Source organism: Oncorhynchus masou, unplaced genomic scaffold (assembly GCF_036934945.1).
Source record: "Oncorhynchus masou masou isolate Uvic2021 unplaced genomic scaffold, UVic_Omas_1.1 unplaced_scaffold_1063, whole genome shotgun sequence".
Classification (NCBI taxonomy): Eukaryota; Metazoa; Chordata; class Actinopteri; order Salmoniformes; family Salmonidae; genus Oncorhynchus; species Oncorhynchus masou.
The window spans coordinates 113,412-131,493 of record NW_027000337.1 but is presented as its reverse complement, the minus strand read 5'-3'; the positions used below and the strand labels follow the sequence as shown (position 1 = coordinate 131,493).

Sequence of the window (18,082 nt, the reverse complement as noted above, 5' to 3'; positions counted from 1 at the left end):
AACCCCAATATAACCCAGTCATAACCCCATTACAACCCAGTCATAACCCCATTATAACCCAGTCATAACCCCATTATAACCCAGTCATAACCCCATTATAACCCAGTCATAACCCCATTATAACCCAGTCATAACCCCATTATAACCCAGTCATAACCCCATTATAACCCAGTCATAACCCCATTATAACCCAGCCATAACCCCATTATATCCCAGTCATAACCCCATTATAGCCCAGTCATAACCCCATTATAACCCAGCCATAACCCCATTATAACCCAGTCCTACAGTCATAACCCCATTATAACCCAGTCATAACCCCATTATAACCCAGTCATAACCCCATTATAACCCAGTCATAACCCCATTATAACCCAGTCATAACCCCATTATAACCCAGTCATAACCCCATTATAACCCAGCCATAACCCCATTATAACCCAGTCATAACCCCATTATAGCCCAGTCATAACCCCATTATAACCCAGCCATAACCCCATTATAACCCAGTCCTACAGTCATAACCCCATTATAACCAAGTCATAACCCCATTATAACCCAGTCATAATCCCATTATAACCCAGTCATAACCCCATTATAACCCAGTCATAACCCCATTATAACCCATTCATAACCCCATTATAACCCAGTCATAGCCCCATTATAACCCAGTCCTACAGTCATAACCCCATTATAACCCAGTCATAACCCCATTATAACCCAGTCCTACAGTCATAACCCCATTATAACCCAGTCATAACCCCATTATAACCCAGTCCTACAGTCATAACCCCATTATAGCCCAGTCATAACCCCATTATATCCCAGTCATAACCCCATTATAACCCAGTCATAACCCCATTATAACCCAGTCATAACCATTATAACCCACCCCATTATAACCCAGTCCTACAGTCATAACCCCATTATAGCCCAGTCATAACCCCATTATAACCCAGCCATAACCCCATTATAACCCAGTCATAACCCCATTATAACCCAGTCATAACCCCATTATAACCCAGTCCTACAGTCATAACCCCATTATAGCCCAGTCATAACCCCATTATATCCCAGTCATAACCCCATTATAACCCAGTCATAACCCCATTATAACCCAGTCATAACCCCATTATAACCCAGTCATAACCCCATTATAACCCAGTCATAACCCCATTATAACCCAGTCATAACCCCATTATAACCCAGTCCTACAGTCATAACCCCATTATAACCCAGTCATAACCCCATTATATCCCAGTCATAACCCCATTATAGCCCAGTCATAACCCCATTATATCCCAGTCCTACAGTCATAACCCCATTATAACCCAGTCATAACCCCATTATAACCCAGTCATAACCCCATTATAACCCAGTCATAACCCCATTATAACCCAGTCATAACCCCATTATAACCCAGTCATAACCCCATTATAACCCAGTCCTACAGTCATAACCCCATTATAACCCAGTCATAACCCCATTATAACCCAGTCATAACCCCATTATAACCCAGTCCTACAGTCATAACCCCATTATAACCCAGTCATAACCCCATTATAACCCAGTCATAACCCCATTATAACCCAGTCATAACCCCATTATAACCCAGTCATAACCCCATTATAACCCAGTCCTACAGTCATAACCCCATTATAACCCAGTCATAACCCCATTATATCCCAGTCATAACCCCATTATAGCCCAGTCATAACCCCATTATATCCCAGTCATAACCCCATTATAACCCAGTCATAACCCCATTATAACCCAGTCATAACCCCATTATAACCCAGTCATAACCCCATTATAACCCAGCCATAACCCCATTATAACCCAGTCATAACCCCATTATAACCCAGTCATAACCCCATTATAACCCAGTCCTACAGTCATAACCCCATTATAACCCAGTCATAACCCCATTATAACCCAGCCATAACCCCATTATAACCCAGTCATAACCCCATTATAGCCCAGTCATAACCCCATTATAACCCAGTCATAACCCCATTATAACCCAGTCATAACCCCATTATAACCCAGTCATAACCCCATTATAACCCAGTCATAACCCCATTATAACCCAGTCCTACAGTCATAACCCCATTATAACCCAGTCATAACCCCATTATAACCCAGCCATAACCCCATTATAACCCAGTCATAACCCCATTATAACCCAGTCATAACCCCATTATAACCCAGTCCTACAGTCATAACCCCATTATAACCCAGTCATAATCCCATTATAACCCAGTTATAACCCCATTATAACCCAGTCATAACCCCATTACAACCCAGTCCAATGATGATGATGATGATGGTGGTGATGATGATGGTGAAAATGGTGGTGATGGTGATGATGGTGATGATAATGGTGTTGATGGTGATGATGATGATGGTGTTAGTAGTGATGATGATGATGATGATGGTGGTGATGGTGATGCTGATGATAATAATTGATGATGATGGTGGTGATGGTGATGATAATGGTGGTGATGATGATGGTGATGATAATGGTGTTGATGGTGATGATGGTGTTAGTAGTGATGATGATGATGATGGTGGTGATGGTGATGATGGTGGTAATGATGATGATGATGATGATGATGATGATGATGGTGGTAATGATGATGGTGATGATGGTGGTGGTGATGATGATGATGGTGATGATGGTGGTAATGATGGTGGTGATGATGATGATGGTGGTGATGGTGATGATCTTTATTCTGTTCCAGGAACAGCATAAGGTCCTCAGCCTGGGAATCACTGGACCTGAGGGACACCCCCTGAGTCACCCTGGAGAGGTGATTTGAGTGTGACTGTATGTGTTCTTATGTGTGTGTGTTCATATGTGTGTGTGTGTGTGTGTGTGTGTGTGTGTGTGCGTGCTTGTGTGTGTGCGTGCTTGCGTGTGTGTGTTCATACGTGTGTGTGTTCATACGTGTGTGTGTGTGTGTGTGTGTCATACGTGTGTGTGTGTGTGTGTGTTCATACGTGTGTGTGTGTCCATCTCTTAACGTGTGTTGTGTTGCGGTACAGCTGGAGGCGGAGGCAGTGTTCCGTGCCATCACCATCGGCAACAGAGTCAACTGTCCCATCTACATCACCAAGGTGATGAGCAAGACTGCTGCCGACACCATTACTCAGGCCAGGAGGAGAGGTCTGTCTGTGTGTGTGTGTGTGTGTGTGTGTCTGTCTGTCTGTCTGTCTGTCTGTCTGTCTGTCTGTCTGTCTGTCTGTCTGTCTGTCTGTCTGTCTGCCTGCCTGCCTGCCTGCCTGCCTGCCTGCCTGCCTGCCTGTCTGTCTGTCTGTCTGTCTGTCTGTCTGTCTGTCTGTCTGTCTGTCTGTCACTCAAGCAAAATGTTTTGCAACTGAAACTCTTTGGCAACAGAAGGAGGAAGGAAGGTAGGAAGGGAGGGAGACACGAAGAGGGAGGGAGGGAGACAAGAAGAGGGAGGGAGGGAGACAAGAAGAGGGAGGGAGGGAGACACGAAGAGGGGGGGAGAGGGAGGGGGGGGAGACAAGAAGAGGGAGGGAGGGAGAGAGACAAGAAGAGGGAGGGAGGGAGACAAGAAGAGGGAGGGAGACAAGAAGAGGGAGGGAGACAAGAAGAGGGAGGGAGGGAGACAAGAAGAGGGAGGGAGGGAGACAAGAAGAGGGAGGGAGGGAGGGGGGGGAGGGAGACAAGAAGAGGGATGGAGGGAGGGAGGGAGTTTCTTTTTGAACAAATCCATTTCATTTTTTTGTCCTCTGTTTTCTAGCGAATACAGCTGCGGTGTGTTCACTGTTCTGTTGTTGGCTCCTCCCACCAGGTTCCGTTGTGTTTGGGGAGCCCATCACAGCCAGCCTGGCCACAGACGGATCGCACTATTGGAGCAAGAACTGGGCCAAGGCCGCCGCCTACGTGACATCACCGCCGCTCAGCCCCGACCCCACCACCCCAGAACACCTCCAAGACCTGCTGGCCTGGTGGGACAACGCACACGGACACACGCATCCCTTCCTTCCTCCCTGTCTTTCTCCCTACATCACCCCCTGCCTCCTCTTCCTCCTCCCTCTCCCCCTCCCTCCCTCCCTCCCTCCCTCCCTCCCTTCCTTCCTTCCTTCCTTCCTTCCTTCCTCCTTGTCTTTCTCCCTCCCTCCCTACATCTTCTTCCCTCCCTCCCTCTCTCCGTCCCCCTTCCCTTCCTTCCTCCCTGTCTTTCTCCCTCCATCACCCCCTCCCTCCTCTTCCTCCTCCCTCTCTCCCTCCCTCCCTCCCTCCCTCCCTCCCTCCCTGCCTCCCTCCCTCCCTCACTCCCCCACTCCCTCCCTCCGTTCCAGGCGGATCTAGCTGTCACCATGATAGTATGATGGTGTGGTTCTCTTTGAGGTTCTGCTGAACAGACATGTAGTATTATTAGGTTCTAAGGAGACAAAGGAGAACAATAAAAGTATAATTTTAAACACACAGTTTATCCTCTCTCCCTGTCTCTCTCTCTACCTCCTTTTCACCACTCTCTTCTTCTCTATCTTTCTCCCTCTCTTCCCCTCTCTCTACCTAATGTTCTCTGACATGTGTATTATAATGATATGCTGCACAGTTATAGATTAAAACATACTCTATGTGCTGTAACGATAATTATCTCTTTCCGTCCCGTTTTTCTCTCTCTCCACCTCTCTCTCCCGCTCACAACTCAATATCTCCCCCCATCTCTCTCTCTGTCTCTGTCTCTCTCTCTCCCATCCTCCCCATCACTCCTCCCCCGCTCTCTCTCTCCATCGTCTCTCTCTCTCCAACGTCTCTCTCTCTCTCTCCTTGTTCTACATTGTTCTAACGTTGTGTTGATGTTTTGTGAAAGCGGGGACCTGCAGGTGGTTGGCAGTGCCCATTGTGCCTACAGCACGTCCCAGAAGGCCATAGGAAAAGATGACTTCACCCGGATCCCCGAAGGAACCAACGGTATCGAGGAGAGGATGGGCTTCGTCTGGGACAAGGCTGTGGTGTGTGTGTGTGTGTGTGTGTGTGTGTGTGTGTGTGTGTGTGTGTGTGTGTGTGTATGTGTTTGTGTGCCTGGACCCTGGTCTAAAAGTGTGTCTTCTCTCCCCTCTTCCTTCTCTCCTCCTCCTCCTCCTCTCGTTCTCTCCTCCTCCTCTCTCTCTCTCTTCCTCCTCTCTCTTCTTGTCCTCTTCCTCTCTCCTCCTCCTCTCTCTCTCTCGTCCTCCTCTCTCTTCTTGTCCTCTTCCTCTCTTCTCCTCCTCTCTCTCCCTCTTCCTCCTCTCTCTTCTTGTCCTCTTCCTCTCTTCTCCCCCTCTCTCTCCCTCTTCCTCCTCTCTCTTCTTGTCCTCTTCCTCTCTCCTCCTCCTCTCTCTCTCGTCCTCCTCTCTCTTCTTGTCCTCTTCCTCTCTTCTCTCAGGCCACGGGTAAGATGGATGAGAACCAGTTTGTGGCGGTGACCAGCACCAACGCTGCTAAGATCTTCAACCTGTACCCCCGGAAGGGACGCATCGCTGTGGGTTCTGACGCTGACATCGTTATCTGGGACCCAGACAGGACCAAAACAATCACCTCCAAACTGCAACAGTCGGTGAGGGAGGGAGGGTGGGAGGGAGGGAGTGAGGGGGGGAGGGGGGAGGGAAGAACTGGAACCAAGACATGATCAAAACCTTTTACCTCCAAATTACAACAAAATAAAAACTGAATCCTCTTCTACTTTCTACCCTTTATCTCCCTCCCTCCCTACCCTCCCTCCCTCTCTCCCTCTCTCTCTCCCTCCCTCCCTCTCCCCCTCCCTCTCTCCCTCTCTACCCTCCCTCTCCCCCTCCCTCTCTCCCTCCCTAACCTACCTTTATCCATCCCTCCTTTCCTCCCTCTCTCCCTCCCTCTCTCCCTCTCTCTCTCACACCCTCACACTCTCCTTCCCTCACTACCCTCCCTCTCTCCCTCCCTCCCTCCCTCCCTCCCTCCCTCCCTCCCTCCCTCCCTCCCTCCCTCCCTCCCTCCCTCCCTCCCTCCCTCCCTCCCTCCCTCCCTCCCTCCCTCCCTCCCTCCCTCCCTCCTCTATCCATCCCTCCCTCCCCCTCCTCCCCTCTCCCACCAGGCTCTGGAGTATAACATCTTTGAGGGGATGGTGTGTCGGGGGGGTCCTGTCGCCGTGGTGACCCAGGGGAGGGTGGTCTATGAGGAGGGGGAGGGGCTCCGCGTCCAGCAGGGTTCAGGACGCTTCATTCCCCGCCAAGCCTTCCCAGACTACGCCTACCAACGCATCACGACCAGGAGCAAGGTAACTACAGATCCCACAATGCAACACAAACCAGGAAGTGGCCCCACCCCCATCAGAACTTGTTTTGGTATTAGCTACTAATTGGGCGAGTTCGACAGACAACATTAAAGAACAACTATGTGGCATCAATGTGTCAGAAATGTTTAGTCTACAGCCAAAATTGACTATAAAGTGTAAAATAGAACAATTCTATTCATAAAGTTAGTCTCGTCCAAAACAGAGAGATGATACAGTAGGAAAAATGGTAGGTTAACAGAATTAAGGATACACAACAACCTTGGGTTGTCCAACAGTTGTCCTTGGGTTGTCCAATAGTTGTCCTTGGGTTGTCCAACAGTTGGGTCCTTGGGTTGTCCAACAGTTGTCCTTGGGTTGTCCAACAGTTGGGTCCTTGGGTTGTCCAACAGCTGGGTCCTTGGGTTGTCCAACAGTTGGGTCCTTGGGTTGTCCAACAGTTGTCCTTGGGTTGTCCAACAGTTGGGTCCTTGGGTTGTCCAACAGTTGGGTCCTTGGGTTGTCCAACAGTTGGGTCCTTGGGTTGTCCAACAGTTGGGTCCTTGGGTTGTCCAACAGTTGTCCTTGGGTTGTCCAACAGTTGGGTCCTTGGGTTGTCCAACAGTTGTCCTTGGGTTGTCCAACAGTTGGGTCCTTGGGTTGTCCAACAGTTGTGTCCTTGGGTAGTCCAACAGTTGGGTCCTTGTGTTGTCCAACAGTTGTCCTTGGGTTGTCCAACAGTTGGGTCCTTGTGTTGTCCAACAGTTGTCCTTGGGTTGTCCAACAGTTGGGTCCTTGGGTTGTCCAACAGTTGTCCTTGGGTTGTCCAACAGTTGGGTCCTTGGGTTGTCCAACAGTTGTCCTTGGGTTGTCCAACAGTTGGGTCCTTGGGTTGTCCAACAGTTGGGTCCTTGGGTTGTCCAACAGTTGGGTCCTTGGGTTGTCCAACAGTTGTCCTTGGGTTGTCCAACAGTTGGGTCCTTGGGTTGTCCAACAGTTGTCCTTGGGTTGTCCAACAGTTGAGTCCTTGGGTTGTCCAACAGTTGGGTCCTTGGGTTGTCCAACAGTTGGGTCCTTGGGTTGTCCAACAGTTGGGATCCTTGGGTTGTCCAACAGTTGGGTCCTTGGGTTGTCCAACAGTTGTCATTAGGTTGGCTTTATTTCAATCCTGTCCAAGCAGCTCAGCTGCACGGGACCTGATTGTAATGCCTGTGGTAAATTTGATTTGATTTTGGATATCTCTATGTGGCTAGTTAGGGACCATCAGGTAAATTACACAATGTACATGGGTCAATATGTTAAATTTCCAATAGCTCCAAATTTCAATGATTTAAAAAACCTAATTCTAACTATAAATTGTAAAACTTCATATACATATATTGAAAGCATGAGAAAACTAAAAGCTGTGCAACATGAAAATATTGTCTCATTTGCATTGTGTAATTGATTGACGGTCCCTAACTAACCCCAGAGATAGGCTATCCAAAGTTAAACCAACTTTTCCATGGTTGCACACCAGCCTGCTGAATCTAATTTGGGAAGGAATTTGTCTCTTTCCACATGCGAAAACACATCACCCAAAATGACACCCCGAAAACCAACTCAAGTTTGAATTCAGTCATGGTCACTAGCACTTCTTTTAATGACCCAAATCAGGAAGTTCGGCCTCCCTTTAGTGGAGAATCGAGACTGACTGATATACAAATCTCCTTGCATCATATTAGTCAGTCACAATACAACATGGTTTTGATCCTCCCGAACATACATATTAATTACTCAAATAAATAATATAAATATCAAATCAAATCAAATGTATTTATAAAGCCCTTCTTACATCAGCTGATATCACAAAGTGCTGTACAGAAACCCAGCCTAAAACCCCAAACAGCAAGCAATGCAGGTGTAGAAGCACGGTGGCTAGGAAAAACTCAGTAGAAAAGGCCAGAACCTAGGAAGAAACCTGGAGAGGAACCAGGCTATGTGGGGTGGCCAGTCCTCTTCTGGCTGTGCCGGGTGGAGATTATAACAGAACATGGCCAAGAAATGTGAAATATATTAACCATTGGGCTAGCTTCATGGGGTGAAATAGTGGTTATTTGTGTCCTGCTAGTCTCTGCTGAGTCCCCAACAGATGTTCTTGTTGTCATGGGAAACGGAACTTCCAGCTTTGGAATGTTAACAAGGAGACAATCCATTTGAATGAACTCCTCCTCCACTTATATTGGATTGGTTGAGCAGTGCAGAAGAGAACCTCCCCCCCAACTGTTTTTTCCCTCTTCTCTTCAAGAGCCATCCAGGATGTAGTTTCAGACATTTCTTTCTGCTACGTTATGTTACTGCCCTGACTCACTAGACCGAAGGTAGTGACACTACATATCCCATAATGCAACGCAACCAGGAAGTGGTGGATTGCTGTATCAAGAGCATGAACGGTGCTAAGGTAGTGGCACTACATATACCATAATGCAACACAACCAGGAAGTGGTGGATTGCTGTATCAAGAGCATGAACGGTGCTAAGGTAGTGGCACTACATATACCACAATGCAACACAACCAGGAAGTGTTTTTTTTCTCCCCAATCTGGAACGTTCAATTGAATGGAAACGGACAGTTGGAAAACGGGGAGGGGTTAGATTGTGGTTTCAAAATTCACCTCTACCCTTTAAATATGTCACTCATTGCTTCAAGCCACACCGCTGCACCCCCACCCGAACGGGAGCCTCAAAGTGCCTCAAAGTCTGTTCAAAAACAGACAAGAATGTTTTGGGAGGAAACGTGTTGTTCAGTACAAAGCGTTCTTCAACGTTCAATCGAACTGAACGCACCCCAAGTTAAAGGCCCACTCCAATCACATGAACATCCATCTCCTAAATCCCACCTTGTTCAGTACAAAGCGTTCCGCAACGTTCATTCGAACTGAACGCACCCCAGGTTAAAGGCCCACTCCAGCGAGTTCATTTTGCCCCGGCTGGGTGGAGTTTGCACATTTTAGACCATTCCATTGGTCCTCCAGGGAAATCTCCAACCACCCATTGCAAAACAAGCCCGTTGGTTTAGAAGACAAAATAAGAGTGACAACCGTTTCTAGCCTACTGAAACAGACAGAGCAGCGCATCTCCCTCCCCTCCTGCTGAACTTCCTTTTCATTGGGCTTGGCGGTGAATGTGTGAGGTCACATTTTGGGGAAAAACATATATGGGAGGAGTTTAGCAATTTGAATGCGGGTGATCTGATCATGTGACCGGGGTGAGCCTATAAGATAACAGCTAGAATCAAGACATGGCATGTTCCACTGGATGCTTCTGATTTGAGTCTTTGATGTTGTCTGTCTGTCTGTCTGTCTGTCTGTCTGTCTGTCTGTCTGTCTGTCTGTCTGTCTGCCTGCCTGCCTGCCTGCCTGCCTGCCTGCCTGCCTGCCTGTCTGTCTGTCTGTCTGTCTGTCTGTCTGTGTGTGTGTGTGTCTCTGTGTGCCTGTCTGTGTGCCTGTCTGTCTGTCTGTCTGTCTGTCTGTCTGTCTGTCTGTCTGTCTGTCTGTCTGTCTGTCTGTGTGTGTCTCTGTGTGTCTCTGTGTGTGTGTGTGTGTGTCTCTGTGTGTGTGTGTGTGTCTGTGTGTGTGTGTGTGTGTGTGTGTGTGTGTGTGTCTGTGTGTCTGTCTGTCTGTCTGTCTGTCTGTCTGTCTGTCTGTCTGTCTGTCTGTGTGTGTGTGTGTGTGTGTCTGTCTGTCTGTCTGTCTGTCTGTCTGTCTGTCTGTCTGTCTGTGTGTGTCTGTGTGTGTCTGTGTGTGTGTGTCTGTGTGTGTGTGTGTGTCTGTGTGTGTGTGTGTGTCTGTCTGTCTGTCTGTCTGTGTGTGTGTGTTCTACAGGTGAAGGGGAAGCAAGGTGTGTCTCGTGGGATGTATGACGGGCCGGTGTACGATGTTCTGGCCACGCCCAAATACATAACCCCCTCCCCTTCTGCTAAAACCTCACCCACCTCCCAACAGCCCCCACCAATCAGGAACCTCCACCAGTCCAACTTCAGCCTATCAGGTAAGAGGACATTGAGGTGAAACAACATTTATCAGGTGTGTGTGAGTGTGTTTGTATCTAAACAGTCTCTCTCTCTCCGTCTCTCTCTTTCTCCGTCTCTCTCTCTGTCTCTCACTATCTCTCTCTCTCTCACTATCTCTCTCTCTCTCTGTCTCTCACTATCTCTCTCTCTTTCTGTGTCTCTCACTATCTCTCTCTCTCTCTCTCTCTCTCTCTCTGTCTCTCTCTCTGTCTCTCTCTTTCTCTCTCTCTCTCTGTCTCTCTCTCTCTCTCTCTCTTTCTCCGTCTCTCTCTCTCTGTCTCTCTCTCTCTCTCTCTCTGTTTCTCACTATCTCTCTCTCTCTCTGTCTCTCTCTTTCTCTATCTCTCTGTCTCTTTCTCCCTCTCTCTCTCTGTCTCTCTCTGTCTATCACTCTCTGTCTCTCTCTGTCTCTCTCTCTGTCTCTCTCTGTCTATCTCTCTCTGTCTCTCTCTGTCTCTCTTTCTCCGTCTCTCTGTCTCAGGGGCTCAGTTTGATGACAACATTCCTCGGCGCTCTGGCCAACGCATCGTAGCGCCACCTGGTGGCCGATCCAACATCACCAACCTGGGATAAGCAGCTGGGAACATCTCCTTGTTTTGTGTGTTTGGCCTCACAATATTCTAGACTCGAGGCTCATCTATGTCTGCGTCACAAATTGCACCTTATTCCCTATCTAGTGCACTATTTTTAACCAGAGCCCTATTCCCTATATAGTGCACTACTTTAGACCAGAGCCTTATTCCCTATATAGTACACTACTTTAGACCAGAGCCCTATTCGCTATATAGTGCACTACTTTAGACCAGAGCCCTATTCCCTATATAGTGCACTACTTTAGACCAGAGCCTTATTCCCTATATAGTACACTACTTTAGACCAGAGCCCTATTCGCTATATAGTGCACTACTTTAGACCAGAGCCCTATTCCCTATATAGTGCACTACTTTAGACCAGAGCCCTATTCCCTATATAGTGCACTACTTTAGACCAGAGCCCTATTCCCTATATAGTGCACTACTTTAGACCAGAGCCCTATTCCCTATATAGTGCACTACTTTAGACCAGAGCCCATAGGGTTCTTCATCTTTGGGCCCATATAGGGGGCATTACTGTAAGACACACAGCCAGTTTATTACAATGGAAACACACACAGTGTTTGACCCCTCTGACACGCAAACGTGAACCCACTGTGATGTCATGATGTGTCGTTGTCGTCTTCTCCCTGTCAGCATGACTTTCCTTCTTCTCCATCTTTTCTCCTTCTTCTCATTCTCCTCCTCCTTCTTCTCCTTCTCCTTCTCCTCCTCCTTCTTCTCCTTCTCCTTCTCCTCCTTCTTCTCCTTCTCCTTCTCCTCCTTCTTCTTCTTCTCCTTCTCATTCTCATTCTCCTCCTCCTCCTCCTTCTTCTCCTCCTCCTTCTCCTCCTCCTTCTTCTCCTCCTCCTCCTTCTTCTCCTTCTTCTCCTTCTCCTTCTCCTTCTCCCCCTTCTTCTCCTTCTCCTCCTCCTTCTTCTCCTCCTTCTTCTCCTTCTCCTCCTTCTTCTCCTCCTCCTTCTCCTCCTTCTCCTTCTTCTCCTTCTCCTCCTCCTCCTTCTTCTCCTTCTCCTTCTCCTCCTCCTTCTTCTCCTTCTCCTCCTTCTTCTCCTTCTCCTCCTCCTTCTTCTCCTTCTCCCCCTTCTTCTCCTCCTTCTTCTCCTTCATCTTCTTCTTTCTCTCCTTCCTCTTCTTCTCCTCCTCATTCTCCTCCTTCTTCTAATTCTCCTCCTTCTCCTCCTCCTCCTCCTCCTTCTCCTCCTCCTCCTTCCTCTCCTCCTCCTTCTCCTCCTTCTTCTTCTTCTCCTTCTCATTCTCATTCTCCTCCTTCTCCTCCTCCTTCTTCTCCTCCTCCTTCTCCTCCTTCTTCTTCTTCTCCTTCTCATTCTCATTCTCCTCCTTCTCCTCCTCCTCCTTCTCCTCCTCCTTCTTCTCCTCCTCCTCCTTCTTCTCCTTCTCCTTCTTCTCCTTCTCCTCCTTCTTCTCCTTCTCCTCCTTCTTCTCCTCCTTCTCCTTCATCTTCTTCTTCCTCTCCTTCCTCTTCTTCTTCTCCTCCTTCTTCCACTTTCTTCTTCTTCCTCTCCTTCTTCTTCTGCTTCCTCTTCTCCTCCTCATTCTTCTTCTTCTTCCTCTCTTTCTTCTTCTCCTTCCTCTTCTTCTTCTCCTCCTTCTTCCACTTTCTTCCTCTTCCTCTCCTTCTCCTCCTCATTCTTCTTCTTCTTCTTCTCTCGTGTCAGCTCAGACACGGTGCTCCTCTTCCTCCCTCTATTGGTCAGTTGATGAAACGCAGTATGTCCTGCAGCTGGTTCAGGTGTCTTTGGTATCAGTATGTGTGTCCCAGTGTGTCTCGTGTGGGCTGGTAACTTATCGCTTGTTTTTAGACGTTTGATTCTACCCCTGTGATACACATTTCTTTCACGTTGTATTTGACAGCACAACGATATGTATATCTTATTATATTGTTACTACATACTGTTACTGCATACTGTTACTACATACTGTTACTACATACTGTTACTACATACTGTTACTACATACTGTTACTACATACTGTTACTACAGACTGTTACTGCATACTGTTACTACATACTGTTACTACATACTGTTACTACATACTGTGTGCATACTGTTACTACATACTGTTACTACAGACTGTTACTACATACTGTTACTACATACTGTTACTACATACTGTGTGCATACTGTTACTACATACTGTTACTACATACTGTGTGCATACTGTTACTACATACTGTTACTACATACTGTTACTACATACTGTGTGCAGACTGTTACTACATACTGTTACTACATACTGTTACTACATACTGTATGCAGACTGTTACTACATACTGTTACTACATACTGTTACTACATACTGTTACTACATACTGTTACTACATACTGTTACTACAGACTGTTACTACATACTGTTACTACATACTGTTACTACATACTGTTACTACATACTGTTACTACATACTGTTACTGCATACTGTTACTACATACTGTTACTACATACTGTATGCAGACTGTTACTACATACTGTTACTACATACTGTTACTACATACTGTTACTATATACTGTTACTACATACTGTTACTACATACTGTTACTACATACTGTTACTACAGACTGTTACTACATACTGTTACTACATACTGTTACTACATACTGTATGCAGACTGTTACTACATACTGTTACTACATACTGTTACTACATACTGTTACTACATACTGTTACTACATACTGTTACTACATACTGTGTGCATACTGTTACTACATACTGTTACTACATACTGTTACTACATACTGTTACTACAGACTGTTACTACATACTGTTACTACATACTGTTACTACAGACTGTTACGACATACTGTTACGACATACTGTTACGACATACTGTTACTACATACTGTTACTACATACTGTTACTACATACTGTTACTACATACTGTTACTGCATACTGTTACTACATACTGTTACTACATACTGTTACTACATACTGTTACTACATACTGTGTGCATACTGTTACTACATACTGTTACTACATACTGTTACTACATACTGTTACTACATACTGTTACTACATACTGTATGCAGACTGTTACTACATACTGTTACTACATACTGTTACTACATACTGTTACTACATACTGTTACTACATACTGTATGCAGACTGTTACTACATACTGTTACTACATACTGTTACTACATACTGTTACTACATACTGTTACTACATACTGTGTGCATACTGTTACTACATACTGTTACTACATACTGTTACTGCAGACTGTTACTACATACTGTTACTACATACTGTTACTACATACTGTTACTACATACTGTTACTACATACTGTTACTACAGACTGTTACTACAGACTGTTACTACATACTGTTACTACATACTGTTACTACATACTGTTACTACATACTGTGTGCATACTGTTACTACAGACTGTTACTACATACTGTTACTACATACTGTTACTACATACTGTTACTACATACTGTTACTACATACTGTGTGCATACTGTTACTACATACTGTTACTACATACTGTTACTACATACTGTTACTACATACTGTTACTGCATACTGTTACTACATACTGTTACTGCATACTGTTACTACATACTGTTACTACATACTGTTACTACATACTGTTACTACATACTGTGTGCATACTGTTACTACATACTGTTACTACATACTGTTACTACATACTGTTACTACATACTGTTACTACATACTGTATGCAGACTGTTACTACATACTGTTACTACATACTGTTACTACATACTGTTACTACATACTGTTACTACATACTGTTACTACATACTGTTACTACATACTGTATGCAGACTGTTACTACATACTGTTACTACATACTGTTACTACATACTGTTACTACATACTGTTACTGCATACTGTTACTGCATACTCTTACTACAGACTGTTACTACAGACTGTTACTACAGACTGTTACTACATACTGTTACTACATACTGTTACTACATACTGTTACTACATACTGTTACTACATACTGTTACTACATACTGTTACTACATACTGTTATTAAATACTGTTACTACATACTGTTACTACAGACTGTGTGCATACTGTTACTACATACTGTTACTACATACTGTTACTACATACTGTTACTACAGACTGTTACTACATACTGTTACTACATACTGTTACTACATACTGTTACTACATACTGTTACTACATACTGTTATTAAATACTGTTACTACATACTGTTACTACAGACTGTGTGCATACTGTTACTACATACTGTTACTACATACTGTTACTACAGACTGTTACTACAGACTGTGTGTAGACTGTTACTACATACTGTTACTACATACTTTTACTACATACTGTTACTACATACTGTTACTACATACTGTTATTAAATACTGTTACTACATACTGTTACTACAGACTGTGTGCATACTGTTACTACATACTGTTACTACATACTGTTACTACAGACTGTTACTACAGACTGTGTGTAGACTGTTACTACATACTGTTACTACATACTGTTACTACATACTGTTACTACATACTGTTACTACATACTGTTACTACATACTGTTACTACATACTGTGTGAAGACTGTGCCCTCCCCATCAGAACAGTACTGCACACTGTCAATTCACCATCAGCAAAAGCAATATCATCACTCCCACGCCTTGAAACACTTGATATGTAAATGTGTGGAATAAACAGCTGATTTAATTGTGTGATCAAAACTAAAGGACCTGATGACATGATAAAAGTCAAGTAGAGAACAAAGATGTGCGTGTCTGTTTTAAAAAAACAAAAACACTTCAGGATGAATAGCTGATTTAGTAGAGGAATCACATGTTATATTGGACATGATGATGATGATGCTGTTTTAGACTGTCTGAGTCATTCACTCCAGAGGTAGATCTTTGTTGTGATGAGATGTTCAACTCTCTGCTGTACGGATCGTTCACTCCAGAGGTAGATCTTTGTTGTGATGAGATGTTCAACTCTCTGCTGTACGGATCGTTCACTCAGAGGTAGATCTTTGTTGTGATGAGATGTTCAACTCTCTGCTGTACGGATCGTTCACTCCAGAGGTAGATCTTTGTTGTGATGAGATGTTCAACTCTCTGCTGTACGGATCGTTCACTCCAGAGGTAGATCTTTGTTGTGATGAGATGTTCAACTCTCTGCTGTACGGATCGTTCACTCCAGAGATAGATCTTTGTTGTGATGAGATGTTCAACTCTCTGCTGTACGGATCCTACACTCCAGAGGTAGATCTTTGTTGTGATGAGATGTTCAACTCTCTGCTGTACGGATCGTTCACTCCAGAGGTAGATCTTTGTTGTGATGAGATGTTCAACTCTCTGCTGTACGGATCGTTCACTCCAGAGGTAGATCTTTGTTGTGATGAGATGTTCAACTCTCTGCTGCACGGATCGTTCACTCCAGAGGTAGATCTTTGTTGTGATGAGATGTTCAACTCTCTGCTGCACGGATCGTTCACTCCAGAGGTAGATCTTTGTTGTGATGAGATGTTCAACTCTCTGCTGTATGGATCGTTCACTCCAGACATAGATCTTTGTTGTGATGAGATGTTCAACTCTCTGCTGTACGGATCGTTCACTGCAGAGGTAGATCTTTGTTGTGATGAGATGTTCAACTCTCTGCTGTATGGATCGTTCACTGCAAAGGTAGATCTTTGTTCTGATGAGATGTTCAACTCTCTGCTGTATGGATCGTTCACTGCAGAGGTAGATCTTTGTTCTGATGAGATGTTCAACTCTCTGCTGTACGGATCGTTCACTCCAGAGGTAGATCTTTGTTGTGATGAGATGTTCAACTCTCTGCTGTATGGATCGTACACTCCAGAGGTAGATCTTTGTTGTGATGAGATGTTCAACTCTCTGCTGTACGGATCGTTCACTGCAGAGGTAGATCTTTGTTGTGAAGAGATGTTCAACTCTCTGCTGTATGGATCGTTCACTGCAGAGGTAGATCTTTGTTGTGATGAGATGTTCAACTCTCTGCTGTACGGATCGTTCACTCCAGAGGTAGATCTTTGTTGTGATGAGATGTTCAACTCTCTGCTGTACGGATCGTTCACTCCAGAGGTAGATCTTTGTTGTGATGAGATGTTCAACTCTCTGCTGTACGGATCGTTCACTCCAGAGATAGATCTTTGTTGTGATGAGATGTTCAACTCTCTGCTGTACGGATCCTACACTCCAGAGGTAGATCTTTGTTGTGATGAGATGTTCAACTCTCTGCTGTACGGATCGTTCACTCCAGAGGTAGATCTTTGTTGTGATGAGATGTTCAACTCTCTGCTGTACGGATCGTTCACTCCAGAGGTAGATCTTTGTTGTGATGAGATGTTCAACTCTCTGCTGCACGGATCGTTCACTCCAGAGGTAGATCTTTGTTGTGATGAGATGTTCAACTCTCTGCTGCACGGATCGTTCACTCCAGAGGTAGATCTTTGTTGTGATGAGATGTTCAACTCTCTGATGTATGGATCGTTCACTCCAGACATAGATCTTTGTTGTGATGAGATGTTCAACTCTCTGCTGTACGGATCGTTCACTGCAGAGGTAGATCTTTGTTGTGATGAGATGTTCAACTCTCTGCTGTATGGATCGTTCACTGCAAAGGTAGATCTTTGTTCTGATGAGATGTTCAACTCTCTGCTGTATGGATCGTTCACTGCAGAGGTAGATCTTTGTTCTGATGAGATGTTCAACTCTCTGCTGTACGGATCGTTCACTCCAGAGGTAGATCTTTGTTGTGATGAGATGTTCAACTCTCTGCTGTATGGATCGTACACTCCAGAGGTAGATCTTTGTTGTGATGAGATGTTCAACTCTCTGCTGTACGGATCGTTCACTGCAGAGGTAGATCTTTGTTGTGAAGAGATGTTCAACTCTCTGCTGTATGGATCGTTCACTGCAGAGGTAGATCTTTGTTGTGATGAGATGTTCAACTCTCTGCTGTACGGATCGTTCACTCCAGAGGTAGATCTTTGTTGTGATGAGATGTTCAACTCTCTGCTGTAAAGGGACTCAGCTCCTACTGGTGTTTATAAGGCTCCTGTCACGAACGACCGCTTCACCTTCTATTTACTTGATGTGGATGTTACTGTTTGTTTTACTGTGTTATGTTACATGTTTTAACACCACTCTGAACCACACAC

At 45.2% G+C, this 18,082-nt stretch overlaps 1 protein-coding gene across 1 annotated transcript in view; it reads left to right on the top strand.

Moving 5' to 3' along the window:
* The window catches only part of LOC135528957 (dihydropyrimidinase-related protein 1-like), a 22,763-nt gene extending 11,607 nt beyond the window's left edge, over positions 1-11,156 (top strand). Inside the window, exons 7-14 of the mRNA XM_064957935.1 lie at positions 2,745-2,813; positions 3,049-3,169; positions 3,822-3,978; positions 4,851-4,992; positions 5,406-5,576; positions 6,090-6,272; positions 10,130-10,295; positions 10,799-11,156. Coding sequence (XP_064814007.1) covers positions 2,745-2,813; positions 3,049-3,169; positions 3,822-3,978; positions 4,851-4,992; positions 5,406-5,576; positions 6,090-6,272; positions 10,130-10,295; positions 10,799-10,890 — 1,101 coding nt within the window. The 3' untranslated portion in view covers positions 10,891-11,156. The remainder of the gene's footprint in view (positions 1-2,744; positions 2,814-3,048; positions 3,170-3,821; positions 3,979-4,850; positions 4,993-5,405; positions 5,577-6,089; positions 6,273-10,129; positions 10,296-10,798) is intronic.
* The last annotated feature ends 6,926 nt before the right edge of the window (positions 11,157-18,082 follow it).